The 14,157-nt window shown below is 34.1% G+C and overlaps 1 protein-coding gene across 1 annotated transcript; it reads right to left on the reverse strand.

Annotated features, from left to right (window-relative positions):
• Window positions 1–310: 310 nt before the first annotated feature.
• On the reverse strand, window positions 311–6,687 carry LOC139840091 (histidine kinase 4-like). Its single transcript, XM_071830312.1, has 8 exons — window positions 5,953–6,687; window positions 5,109–5,345; window positions 4,858–5,027; window positions 3,913–4,318; window positions 3,022–3,303; window positions 2,825–2,923; window positions 1,329–2,440; window positions 311–886 (listed from the first exon to the last, which is right to left on the reverse strand). Exons 1-8 carry the CDS (start codon window positions 6,295–6,297, stop codon window positions 631–633), a joined length of 2,907 nt encoding a protein of 968 aa, XP_071686413.1. The 5' UTR covers window positions 6,298–6,687; the 3' UTR covers window positions 311–630.
• Between the last annotated feature and the right edge of the window lie 7,470 nt (window positions 6,688–14,157).

Genomic DNA, 14,157 nt, shown 5'->3' on the forward strand with positions numbered 1-14,157 from the left:
CTTATTTATGAAATATTAGTAAAAGAGAGGATAAGTGTGTATTTCATATAATTCTATGAAATGGTACATTTTACAATGCTAATACATGAGGTATTTATACTACAAAATTGGCATCCATTTTATGACTTCTTGTACATGTATATATTATTATAAAGCCATCCATTTATGACTTCTTGTACATATACATATATATACATATATGTATATATTATTATAACATCCCTCATTTTAATAATATTCGTTATTTTAGCAAAAAAAAAAAAAGAATAAAAAAAATGGATACACATTCAGAAATGCATTACTATCAGCAATTAGCAAGATCAATGATACACGCATAATCTAATATGTGATTCCAACAGATTATCAATATCAATAAACACGACAAATTAATACAAACAATCGCGTCACACGATACAACTCTCGCCCGTGCGCTTACTCTACCCTAAACCATCTATACAAACACGTTAAGAGTTCGATCCGTATTTCATCGAGAAGCTGCTTAAATCAGTTTAGGTCCAAAGTGGGTTAGGGTTTGCAACAACCGGTTGCCAAATACTACCATTATGCACAAACCAGCAGGATAAATATACAAAATTTGCAGGAAATTAAATCTTTATTTTTTTTCCCGTCTCACGAGTCAGTTGTGGGTTTGGTTTCGAAGAATTTGGCGACAGCTTGGTAAAGATTTTCTTCTTGAAACGGTTTTGATACGTACCCGTCCATTCCACTTTTTTGGCACTCTTCGAATGTGGCGTGGATGACATCAGCGGTCATCGCTAGAATCGGCAAATGCCACTCTTTAGTCCAGTTGCCTTTTTCTGACTCGTTCAATTGTTGTTCATTTGCTTGGTTCTCCATTAACCGAATACGATGTGTAGCCTCGAAACTGAAAAATTAATAATACACTTCTTATAATTAAGATAAGAAAAGAATAATTAGGTAAGGTATTGTGTTGTGTTACAGCCTTACAGGAACTTTTCTTAAACTGTGTGTGTGTTTTTAATCTGTGCACTATTAAATTTGGGGGTTAAATTGGGGAGTGATCCGTACATAACCAAATTTTATCGGTACACAACCAAATATGCTTCATTTATTGTACACTACAACACATTAAAGCATCATTAAAGCATGTTTAGTTGTATATAGCTAAATATCGCCGTTCAAAAAAAAAAAAAATTTGGGACGAAGGAAGTAGTTAATAGTGTAACGATTGCACATGTTAAAAACTATGTGCATTTTAAAGGTGGACAATTAAAGTGCGACAAAGAGAGAAATTTTAATCCTTTAACGTGCAATTTGCTCATTTATAAACGAGTAGTTATACATACCCGTCCATTTCCGGCATTTGAATATCCATGAAACACGCATCGAAACCATGCGGAATCCGAAGCAAATCAAGAGCCGCTTTACCGCTATCCGCACACTCGACTTCAACCCCAAACTTTTTAAGCGCACCGGCCGCAACTCTTCGGTTAACCCTATTATCATCAACCACCAATATTTTCTTCCCACAAAGCAAACTCTTTAAATAAACCGACCCGTTACCCAAAACCTTCCCTCGCTCCACCTTTTTCGTACCCAACACTTGTTGCAAACAAGCCGCCGCCATACTCGCTCGCAACGGTTTCATAATCAACGTGTCCGAAAATCCCGCTAATTTCGCCTTATCAAATTCACCACTCGTGATATCCGTTGCAAGAAGTATCATTTTAGGCGATTTTAGCACGTGCCCGTATCGTCTAACGTTACGAATGTTGTTTAATTCGTCACTCGATAACCACACGTCTTTTTCGACGAGAATCATGTCCGGTTGTGTGGGACCCGAAACCGCCGTCCGTATGCTATTCACGACATCAACAACTACACCTAACCGTTTCAAATGGTATCTCGTTACCGCAGCTCGAACGGGTTTCGGGTCAACAACCGTCGCTTTCAACCCATTAAACGCAGTAGGTAAATTCTCACCACCTACGTTACTACATTCGCATCGTTTGAAAACAGCGGTGAACGAAAACGTGCTACCGATTTGAGGTCGACTAACGAAGTTAATTTGACCACCCATAAGTTCAACTAAACACTTACTTATACTTAATCCGATTCCCGTTCCTCCGTAATGTCTCGATGTTGAGCTGTCGGCCTGCATAAACGGCATAAAAACGAGGTCTTGAGCGTGTAACGGGATCCCGATTCCCGTATCTTCAACCGACACCATTAAGCTAACGTTTTGTGAAGTCCCGTTAAATGTTAGGACTTGAAACGGGAACTCGTCGTCTGCAATTAAATGCTTGAAATTTTCCCAATTGTTTCGATCGTCTGCTGCTTCACGACCACTTAACGTTTTGAATCGCCCGTTTATACCAATCTCGGGTTTTGCGTTTTGTACAGATTTCGCATGTTCAGCAAGATGAACTTGAACGAATATATGTCCTTTTTCGGTAAACTGTCAAAAAAAAAAAAAAAATCACATCTTTATAAAAATCTTAAAACTAAATATAATAAAGAAAAAATTACATGAGTCGTGCCTGTGGTTACTCTAAATTTCATGCGGGGTCCCTTAATTTTTTTTTGACATGTGGGTCCCTGTACTTTACACTCATTTCGCAAGGGGTCCCTGTGAGTATCATGTGGTGTCCCCATAATTTACACTCGTTAAGTAGTATCAGTAAACCACAAGGACCCCTCACGAAACGAGTGTAATGTACGCGGACCGCATGTCAAAAACAAAAAAAAAAAGTTTGGGACCCCACATGAAATGTGAGGTAAACCATAGGGAGACTCGTGTAATTTTTTCTAAAATAAAATCAAATTCACAAATTTGGCTTACTTTAACCGAATTTCCAACAAGATTCGTGATCACTTGTCTGAATCTTCCCGGATCACCCATCACAATTTGCGGAACTTTATCAGATACAAGAACAGCCAGCTTCGATTTCCAAAAAAAGACGATTATAAGATTAGATAATCCGAAAAGAATAAACTAGATAATAAAAGTAAACTAAAAGTTTTAAACTTTTTTTTTACCTCGATTCCTTTATTGCGGGACTTTTCAGAAAATAACGAAAGAACGTCATCTAATATTGACCGAATATCAAATGGAACTGCTTGTAATTCCAACTTTCCAGCTTCGATTTTCGCCCGATCAAGCACTTCGTTTATTAACGTGATTAACGCCCGTCCGCATGCTTCAGCCGTTTGAGCGTAATCTCGTTGCGTTGAACTTAAATCCGTATCTAGAAGTAACGCTAGCATTCCAAGAATACCGTTCATCGGAGTCCGAATTTCATGTGAAACCGTAGCAAGAAACTAGCATTCGACAAAAGTTTGTAGGTCAATTAATATGTTTTACCTTAATGTTTATAGATAAGATTAACCAAAGTTGCAAAGATCGCTACTTGGATGTACTCAGTCGAGACTTTGACCAAGTTTGACTTTGGAGTACTCAGATGTTGACCAAGTTTGACTTTGACCGATTTTGACCAAACTTTGATCAACTTTGACTAATTTTGGGTGTAATCCCGAGTTTTGACCCAGTTTTCGAATGTTCATCAAGTTTGACTTTGACCGATTTTGATCAAGTTTTTTGTCCAATTTTGGAGTATTCCCGAGTTTTGGCCCAGTTTTCGGATGTTGATCAAGTTTGACTTTGACCGATCTTTGACCAACTTTGATTTGGAGTAATCCCGAGTTTTGGCCCAGTTTATGGACGTTGACCAAGTTTGACTTTGACCTATTTTGACCGAGTTTTGACCAACTTTGACTAATTTTTGGAGTACCCAGTTTTGACCGATTTTGCAAGTAATCCAAAGTTTTAGCCGAGTTTGACCAAGTTTGACCGAGTACGCCCCGAGTTGCAAAAACCGAGTATTTCCGAGTTCTGAAATACTCCACAAAACTGTAAAAAGTTAAACTAACCTGTGATTTGGCCACGTCAGCAGCTTCTGCACGAACTTTTAACTTCTGCATTGTATCGAAATCATCTTCAACTTGAACAATATGAATGGCCCCAGTATAAAACATGCAACCGACTAATAAAACAATCACATAGCCCAAAAATGCAGTTATGATAGCGGTTAACGAGATAGGTTCCTTATGAAGGTACCGACACGTCATCTGGTGTTTCCTAAACGGGTCGCCAAAATCCAACATGCTGACCCGTGAACGTGATTGATCGCCATCTTGTGTCTGGCGACCGTACATGATTAACGGATCGGATTTGTTGGTGACATCGTAAACCTTAACTATGATTTCTTGATTTCCTGCAAGCTGACCGAGCAGGTTTTCGACGAGTGACTCAACATCGAATGCTCCGCCGAGATATCTGTTTATAAATCACCAAATTTGTTCACATTAGATTAACAAATTTTAGCAGAAAAAATCGATTCACCAAATTTTAACAAAATCATTCGAGATTATTTAGCCAAAAAAATAAAATTCCTTTTAGCTTTTTTTAAGAGAAAGAAGTAGACTGATTTGATGCTAATGAATGACAAAAAAACAAAATATGCTAATCTAAATTTAAAAGACAATACAACAACAACAATTCTCAATCCCGCCACATGCGTAAATTTTAAGGACAATGTTAAATGCTTAGGACTACAATTAAGCTTTACATATTTAAGTTTATAAACTCGGTTGAATTAACTGTAAAGTATAAATATTTCTTTTAATACTGACTTTCCTTATTTAAATTTGTTAACACAATTTATTCAAGGTATTTTTGAGTTATAAATAGGGAATTAAATTATATATGGAATGCTTAAAAGCAGCCTTTAAATTAACCAACTTTGAAAAAACAATAGTATAATCAGTTCCAAAATACAAATTCAAATGACCCAAAAGGCGAAAAATAATTAGTACCCAGCTGTAGCTTCAATACGATCTCGAACAGATGCGTTTGGGGGCAGCTTCGACTTGTAAACCGGAATAGTCAAAACTACTCCGAGATGATGCGAGCCCAAAAGCTTAAATGGGCTAGTCAACACTGCTTTTCCAGTTGACCGAGCCCGCAAAATATTCTCTCGGTCCTCCTATAATCAAATACAATAGTTTAATTCACTTTTAATTTTCAATAGATAGTGAATATAGTCCAAAAAGTTAACAAATTTTACCTCGCCTGACATCATATCGAGCAGATTGAGGTAAGAAACTGTTTCTTGAGCGAAAATTACGGGAGCGTACTCATCGCGTTGAGGTGAAGGCTCCTTGTTGGCCATTGTTCTTATGGTCCCACCATTTTGTTTCTCGAATTCGTCCCGTTCCGAATTCATTAACCTTGGTGCATATGCTACTCCACTCAATAAAGGTCTCTCAAATGCTGTTCTTGCTGTATACTCTGCAAATGTTTCCTGTAATACCCCAAAATGCAAATTCCTTTTTTGTAAAAAAAAAAAAAAAAAAAAACCACATATTTCTATCGTTTCTATATAATTATATGAAAATATATCATTATCAGCTAGAATTTTTAATAAGCCAAAAAGGTATCTCCTTTTTCTTTAAGAAAAGGGATACATGGAGCAATTTATGAAGCTTTGTCGTTTGTATTTGATTTTGACTTCTTAAAGTCAAGGGAAGTAATTTTCCAATTTCAAAATTGGTATGAATTACAATTGTAAAATAAACAAGTTTTAAATCTATAAAATTGCAAATCAGTTTAGCTTCAAACTTTGTTGCTTCCTCCACAAATATGTTTCATTGAATTTCCACATTTTTATAAAACCAAACAGACACTAAAAAACAAAATTCAGTAAACTAATAAACAAAATCCCAACTAAAATTGCAGTTTTTATAGCTCAATTTTTGGTGGATTACCGGTCAAATTATATATATAAAAAAAAGTGAAATCGCTGAAAACTCAAAATAAAAAATTAAATTTGCTGAGAAAAGGAAAACCCCAATTGTAAAATAAGCCCAGCTAAAAATTTTGTTTAACGGCTAAAAAGAAAAAGTTGATACCTGATCAATAACTGATGGATTCTTGAAATAATGAAAAGTGGAAACCAAAACAGCAAGAGCATGAACATGATTAACACAAACACTAAATTGATCTTGTAACATTCTTGCCCTTTGATCACACATACTCACCAACCCTTCTTCAATTCTTTGTTGATGCCCTGCATCTATCCATTTATAAACATTTATAGCAACATACCAAAAAAATATTATCCATAATGCTAAATATTTCCCCTGATTTGTTCTTGGTATATACGATCTGTACTTTCTTTTTGTTCCCAAATTTTGCTCATTCATACTAACTGCTACAAATTGATGATGCCCTCGCATATTTATATTTACACCCATTATTCTTCACTTTTTCAACCGTTCTTGATATTATTTTCTTGAAGACTTGATGCCCACAAGTTAATAAAGTTGAGTACTTTTGTTTCAAGCAGACAACTTTTTCAGTAAAATATAAAGTGTTTTCTAAAACCAAATTATTGCAACATTGTTTTGTGTGAATTTGGTCAAGAACACAAAAAGGGTGTAATAAAAGAATTACTAGATTTAACTAAAGAGGGAACAGGGCATGGGTTATGTTTGCAGCCCAAAAAAGATGCAGAAAAAGCTCAAATTCCAAAGGAACTTTGTGTTATGTATTACTGAAAACCCTAATGAATACAGTATAATAATAAAAATAAAAACTTTATGTATGTATTTAGAGGAATTAAGGAAGGAGACAAAGAGTAGCACATGCAGTGTTCTTTTCTGTTAGACTCCGTAATACTGTAATAATCTTAATAAAGAATAAAGAATTCAACTAAAATCTAAAAGCCGATTTAAAAGATATTTGACCAGCAAAACAAAGAGAGACCCACCAAAAACTAGTTGTAATTTGGATAGAAAAAAGTGTGTGTATGTGTTTTAAACTATATTAAATTAAACTAATAAACAGGGAGTTGTTTTAATAATGGTGGGTGAAATAAATATAGGAGAATCCTAACCCTAATCTTTCGGCTTACGTTTAATTATACTCCGTATAATACTATATTTTATTATTATTATATACATAATAAATACATTATATTATATTATTATATTTATATATATAATTTAATTACTAATTTAAAATTCAAATTTAAGTTTAAATATTGATAACATTAAAGAAAAAAGTCAAAATTAAAAAAATATATATATTAATACCTTCGTTTGAAAGGCATAATTTAATAAATAAAACTAAGATAAGGAAGAAGCTAGTAATTACAATGATACAAAATGATAAACTCACGATCAACACCGACCTCACGATCAACAACGACCTAAGAAATAACACCGACCTAAAGACTAATACCGACCTGACCTCATGACCAACACCGATCTCGAAAATATAGGGCTACAATCTCACAAATAAAGAATCTACTCGTCATCCAGATCAACACCACACAAAATCATTTAAGGGCAATCAATTAGTAGAAAGCATGTAAACGGACGAAAACTAACCACGACAACAAAACGAAAACGAAAATAGAAACAAAACCGCGAAACCATAAAAACAAACAGTTTAGATCACGAAATCCAAGAGTGTGGAGGTATCGTGAAATGCAGAGATGTTACCAAAGAAAGAAACCACGACTATGAAATCACAACCGATATCCACGATCTATACCTTCGAACAATTGAATCAACAAGGACCCACGATGATATTAATGAACTCGAAACCAAACCTCGAAATAACCCGATGCCACCTATTCAATTTCATGAACATTAACCTCCAAAATTATGACCACAGACTTTGATTAATACCATTACCATCCCAAGTATTGATCCCAGCAGCTCTAACATCACGACTTAAAAAGTATCCAAAACAACCCGAAAATACCAACACCAACTAATACCATAACCAGCAGGCTGAAACTACTACCCAAAATTACTAAGAAACCAAGAAAACAACTTGAAACCATCCAATGTACTTTTATTTTATATAATCAGGTTGCAAATATTTTTAAGTTCAATTCAAAGCCAAAAATCATTTTCTCATCCCTAATAACACATGATTAAGCATATTTTCACATGGTTAGGGTGAACCTATGCTTGAGTGCAATAACTAAGGTTTAAGGACAAAATATAATCGAACCTCCGACGATAGTCGTGAATAACCCACATCGGAGCCAATAGGATTCCGGTGGGGTGGCCGATCACGAGTCCACCAACAATCTAGCATACAAGGTTGAGTGCCCCAAGACATGAAAGATTCATAGTTAAATGAACTTACCTAAAAAGTCTTGAACGATGATGAAGATCGTACGTATGAAGTACGTGAGAGTATGCTTTATGTACGTAGAATGTAACGTGTACCTCTTAGGGTTTTAGAGCCATGTATTTATAGGCTAACGATTAGGGTTTGAATAGGATTCTATCCTTATATAATCGTGATATCTTTTCCTAATTAACATGCGTTATTTAAGGAAATCGAATAAGGTTAGTCTTATCGTTTAGCTTAGCGTGCAAGGTAAACATTTGACCAATTCATTAGAGACCGTATCCATTGGTACATGCGCATAGGGAGCGCGGCTATACCTTTGGATTTATTCACAGCGTACGTAGATGATGGCATCTAGTACGCAGGTTAGGACTTGGATGCGTATACCGCATACGCATGCGGATATGCGTATCATTAACACATCAACAGAATCGCAAGTTATAGTTCTTCAAATAACTTGCATATCATATCATCATATTCATATATCTTATATAAACGCCATCTGAAGTTACAACATGTATCCATCAAAACATAGAAACTCAACGATATTAGTAATTGTGATGAAAATTGAAGAGGGTGGTGGGATAATGAAGGTAGTTCATTTATTATGTCCAAATTAAATACATCAATATGTTTGTAGTTTATCTTTGATTATTTTGGATGTATATGTTTCAGATAAAAAATTTATGGTACGCTTTCCTTGTGATTATTTACTACATACATTTTATAAACATAAGTCATTTGGTTATTTTTCTCAATAATAGTATGTTCAAACTTGAATTATTTTATAAATTCGTAATCTCATGGTCATTTAATTAGTTACATTTAAATTAATTTAAATATACGTAAACTTAAGTCCATAAATATTAGAGAAGTGAATTTATATTTATTTATACATTATTATAAAGCGTGTGTCAATAATCCTACGTGTCAACTTCTCAATTAATCTGAATTATATAATTCACGTGTCATTTTCTTAATTAACTTTAATTATTCTTAGTAACTTCCTTAAATAACCCTCTAGAATTAAAGGTATGTAATTTATATTTTATATATTTATAAAAAAGATATACATAATTATTACACATTTAGGAGTATTAAGTAAAGTCTTTACATGTATGGTGAATTTTAATAATAAATATAATAAAGAAAGTGAGACTTTTAAACATTATATTATAATAATAGAATTATATTCTTATATAGAAATATAGATTAAATTATTGTATTTCATAATACTTTTATGGGGATAATTCTCACACACACTTTTTTGATCCTCACACACCAATTGAGTATTATTAGAAGAGTAAAAGGTTAAAATAGGTGTGTGAGGATCAAAAAAGTTTGTGTGAGAATCATCCCCTACTTTTATAGGTATGGCTCATAAAACTAGTTAATAATATAATATGAAATAATAATAATAATTAGAAGAAGATAAAATAAATAATGTTAAATTATTACGGGGAGTATCAGTTATCTAACTCTAATTATTAAGGAGTATTATTAATAATTAATAATTTAATAATTAATAATAAAATAAAAAGAATGATGTGTTTGGCTAGCTTACTTTTTGTAAAGCAAGTGAATCGAATTTTCAGGATTTTTCAAGATACGCTCTTGTCCCCCTTGGGGCCCCCCGGCCCTTTTTTCTTTCAATAAAAACATACCATAAAACAATCAAAATCTTTTTGATTCACTCAAAATTTCCTAAATTGTGTTTTTATTTTTTCGAAAGCTAGGAATTTTTTTATTTCAAAAACAAAACAGGTCACCAAAGGCTTGCATGGAGCAAACTCAGTAAGGCAACAACACCAATTTAAAACAGGAAAGATAACACCTAGCTAATTCCAAAAACACTCCAGGCTTAAAAATTTTCAGAGAGCGTCGCCTAGTTACATAAATTATAACATCAAAAAACACAAAGAACAAAATTTAGCCATACATTATGTAATTGTGATGTTAGATTAACTAAATAGTTTTGAAATTTATAATTTTTCCGTCTCACCACAAGTGTCCACATTATTATTTTAGAATGTGTCTTTCAAATGTCCACATTGTATTTTAACAAAATAGAAATCAAAAGAGGTTATTCTCGAGAGAGAAAACTTTTTATTAGTGGAGAATGAAGTTATTGATAAATTTGTAAAACTGTGTACAAAAAGTAAGTAGACACTTGTAATGAGACGGATGTTATATGAGAAAAATAAACATATTTTCTTTTTGGTACATCTGGGTTTTCGATTCGCTTTGTGAATCGATTAATTCCAAAGCGACCACCGGCTTAGCGGATAGCCTTGATTCATCACGGATAAACCTCCGTGTTCTCAATGGGATTTATTTTGGTATGCGCAAGACCTTGGAGTTTTCATTTTTTAGAAGCCCAAGTTTTTACATGTAGACTACTACCCTTATGGTTGAGAAAAATAAACATTGATTACTTCTATGATGATTGAAATTGTAGAATCTGTTTAGAAAGTAATCATGTTTGTTAAAACATATGGAGTGGTGTTTCAGTCAGTTACTCAGTCTCAATTTCTCAATTACTATCAAGTAATTGATCTAGCTGAAAAGATGATGAACGGAGATTTAGTCAGTCAATCAATCTCCATTTTTTTATAAAAAAATATTAAAATAATTAAACAAACTAAAACAATTGATAACAGAAATAAAAATAACTCATTAATAATTTAAAAAGTTACATATTTTAATTAACAATTAAACTATTACAATTTTTAAAAATAAAAATAAAGATAATTAACAATTCTTAAAGATAAAATAATCAAACTCTATTCTTATCGCCTTCCAAAGCTCTCCCCTTAGCCCGGATCGCAATTTTTTCATCTCGATCACAAGTTTGTCTTCTTCATCTATACCTTCTGTAGATATTTGCAAGATTTTTAGATCCAGGTTACTCTACATTGAATCAAACGTAGCGGTGACAGCTTCGCCGCAAAACCGGAAGAAGTCTTTTGTGATCTTAGTTTTCTTGATATTCCCGTGAGTCGTGGGATTGGATCGTCACGAAACATAGTTGCATTTTTGTTCTCGTATTATTGCTCATGTTCTAGGTCATGATCAAACTCTTCTAAGTGGACAGATTATCTACATTTTGTCTTTAATGGTTCCGGGTTGATCCACTTTTATTTGTCCTTAAGATAGTTCCAAGCTACACTAGTTGGAAACTTCTTTAAAGTCTTCATCATGCTTCACAACGCGCTCTAAAACTGTCATCCCCTTTTATTTAACCGAGACAATATTCATCCTAATTTTTTACAAGCTTCATTCATCTTTCTCCATTAGAATTCAAAGCATAGTTGGCATGGACGAATAGAAGATCTCTAGAATTATAATCCATCACATCTACTTTCCAATAAAAGGAATCGTGTTTGATCAATACCCAAGTTTGGCTAAGAAGCCACAATTCAAGATTGATTTATTGTAGTTCGTCTTCAGGTTTCCAAAGATTTCAACCATCCTGGGTTTAGTTGGGAAAGTTCCGGAACCGCCTTGTCTTTTCCTTTTGTTTTCCCTATTTTGGTACCCGTTGGAATTTCCACAACAATCACATCATCTCCTTGGGAATGAGCATCGGTTTGAAATTGTGTTTGCGAGTAGTTTTTTATTAATCTGGGTATTAATCTGAGTTTATTTATTTATTTTTTATTAACCTGGGTATTTAACTTTTTGAACTGACTAATTCCAGGACAACTACCCACTTTGCTAGCAGCTCGGAGTCATTACAGGCGAACCTTCGTGGCCACATCGAAGAATAACTTTGTGGTATTCGAGTTTTGAGTGGATTCGATTGAAGGTGATTGTTTCATGTTGAAACAATAAATTCCATATCCTTGTAAATATCACTTGAGACACTATAGATAGCTTCCCGTTTGCGGTAATTATTACGGAGGAGTATATTATATTATATTTTATATTTATTTATATTATATTTTACTTATTTAAGATCATCTTTAATAATGATGGGCGTGTTGGCGTGTGATGGGTATGGGTGAGGTGTTTAATGGACGTGCTGATAAACTGGTAAATAATGGTTGGCGTGTTGATGGGTAGGGATGGGGTATTTTTTATTTCTTTTTTCATTTTATTTTAATATTAAATGATTTTAGTTTTTATTTTGTTTAATTAGTTATATTATTATTTTTGAAAATTACAATAAATAAAAGTTTTAAATTACCTTATTTTTAAAAAGTTCTAAAAAATAGAAAATATAATAATATAAATATTAAAATTACTCGTCGTCCTCATCCGACAAATTAATTAAGTCGACGTAATCTTCGAGCAAGTTCTTCTTCATCTTCAGGCAACCTTCCTTTCCTTCGGGTTTGATATGTTTGAAATGTCCAAGGACAACATAAATTGTGTAGCTTCGAGTGCGGCTTTCATACGTTCTGCCATGACGATTGTGTCCATTTGTTGAAGCTTTTTCTGTGCAACTTCAGTCTTGTACGCGTTAACTTGTTCACATAACTCCTTAAATTTTGAATGTTTGTTGAACGAGAGCTTGTCGTCCCATCGGAAGATACAGAAGTCCTGGCCGCTTTCTTTGCTCAACTCCTTCCAATAGGCCTTGGAATCAGATCATCACCTAAAAGCACATTATCAGCATGATCATCCGTGATATCAATCGTATGGACAGTGTCTTCCTCATCCTCCTCCCGCATACCTCTACCAAAAACAGATCCACCAACCGGAGTAGGCGTAAGTCACTTCGGTTTGTCTTTCAAAAATTTCCAAGCATCTTTAAATGCCCACGTTTTCACATCATTTATACAATACGATTTTACCGCACCCTCGTAAAAGTCTTGTTCGGTTTTTCCACTACGCCTTGGATTGCGTTTTTCGTCCTCATAATAACCTTGAAAATCTTTACATCCCTTGTCCACATAACGCCATTTTTTCGATAACAGATCTTCATTTCAAAACCATCCATTGTTGTTATAGTTGAATTTGCTCATTATGGTACCCCACAAAGAACGATATTTTTGAGAGTTTCAGACAATCGGATTCTCTGACGAATCAATCCAACATTTTGCCAACCAAACCTCTTCAGACGCTGTCCAAATGTTTTGTTGCATGGTTCGCGTGCCTGATCTTTGCCTTTTCATTGATAACTTCTTCTTAGCCTCACGCCACCGCCTTTTTGGGTTGCTTTTTTGGGTTCATTTTCTGTTTGTTGTTGGGGTTGACGTTGAGGTTCGGGTCTGTGAGGGGTTAACCCGAGTTCTTGTTCAATTTCTTGTAACTTTTGAAGTTATTGAAGTTGATAGATTTGTTGTCGAATCTCTTGTTGGCTCATATTAAACGAGCAAGTCGTATAATTTGCAAAATCAAGTGAAGGTCGAGAATGGTTAGAAGATAACGAGCCGAGTGTACTCGGTTCGCTCACGTCGGTTAAAATGTTATTGTAAAATGACCAATCGTGTGGGTTTGCCATTGTTGAAGTAAAAAATTAAGAGAAATTGAGAGAAGATATAGATGAGTTGCGTAAAAAATGAGTTGGGTGGTGTTTATTTTTAAGGTGAAAATTAAATTTATTTATTTATTTATTATATCCATTATTTTTTGAATCTTTTGGTTTGAATCTGGTCAACATCCATTGCCACTCCCTTCATTCATTGCCTTCCACGTATGTCAAGAAGTCAAACACGCCGGTTACCTTCTCCGTGCTAGCTAACAGCACGCCACCGCAAATCACCCACCAGCACGCCGCGTTAATGGCGTGTAGCCAGCGTGATGGTCCAAAAAAGGCTCCAAAATGCCTTGTTAGAGATGGTCTAAGGAAATAGTATATACGGAGGAGTATAAGTAGGCAAGTAATTATGTTTGATTAGGACTTATATATTGGCAAATTACGCTATTTATTTTAATCCAATGATTTTTAATGATTGTAAATAGATCTAAGGGTCACTTTTTTAACATGTCAACTTTTAGATAAGATGTTTTGTTAA

This window comes from Rutidosis leptorrhynchoides, chromosome 4, assembly GCF_046630445.1.
Source record: "Rutidosis leptorrhynchoides isolate AG116_Rl617_1_P2 chromosome 4, CSIRO_AGI_Rlap_v1, whole genome shotgun sequence".
Classification (NCBI taxonomy): domain Eukaryota; kingdom Viridiplantae; phylum Streptophyta; class Magnoliopsida; order Asterales; family Asteraceae; genus Rutidosis; species Rutidosis leptorrhynchoides.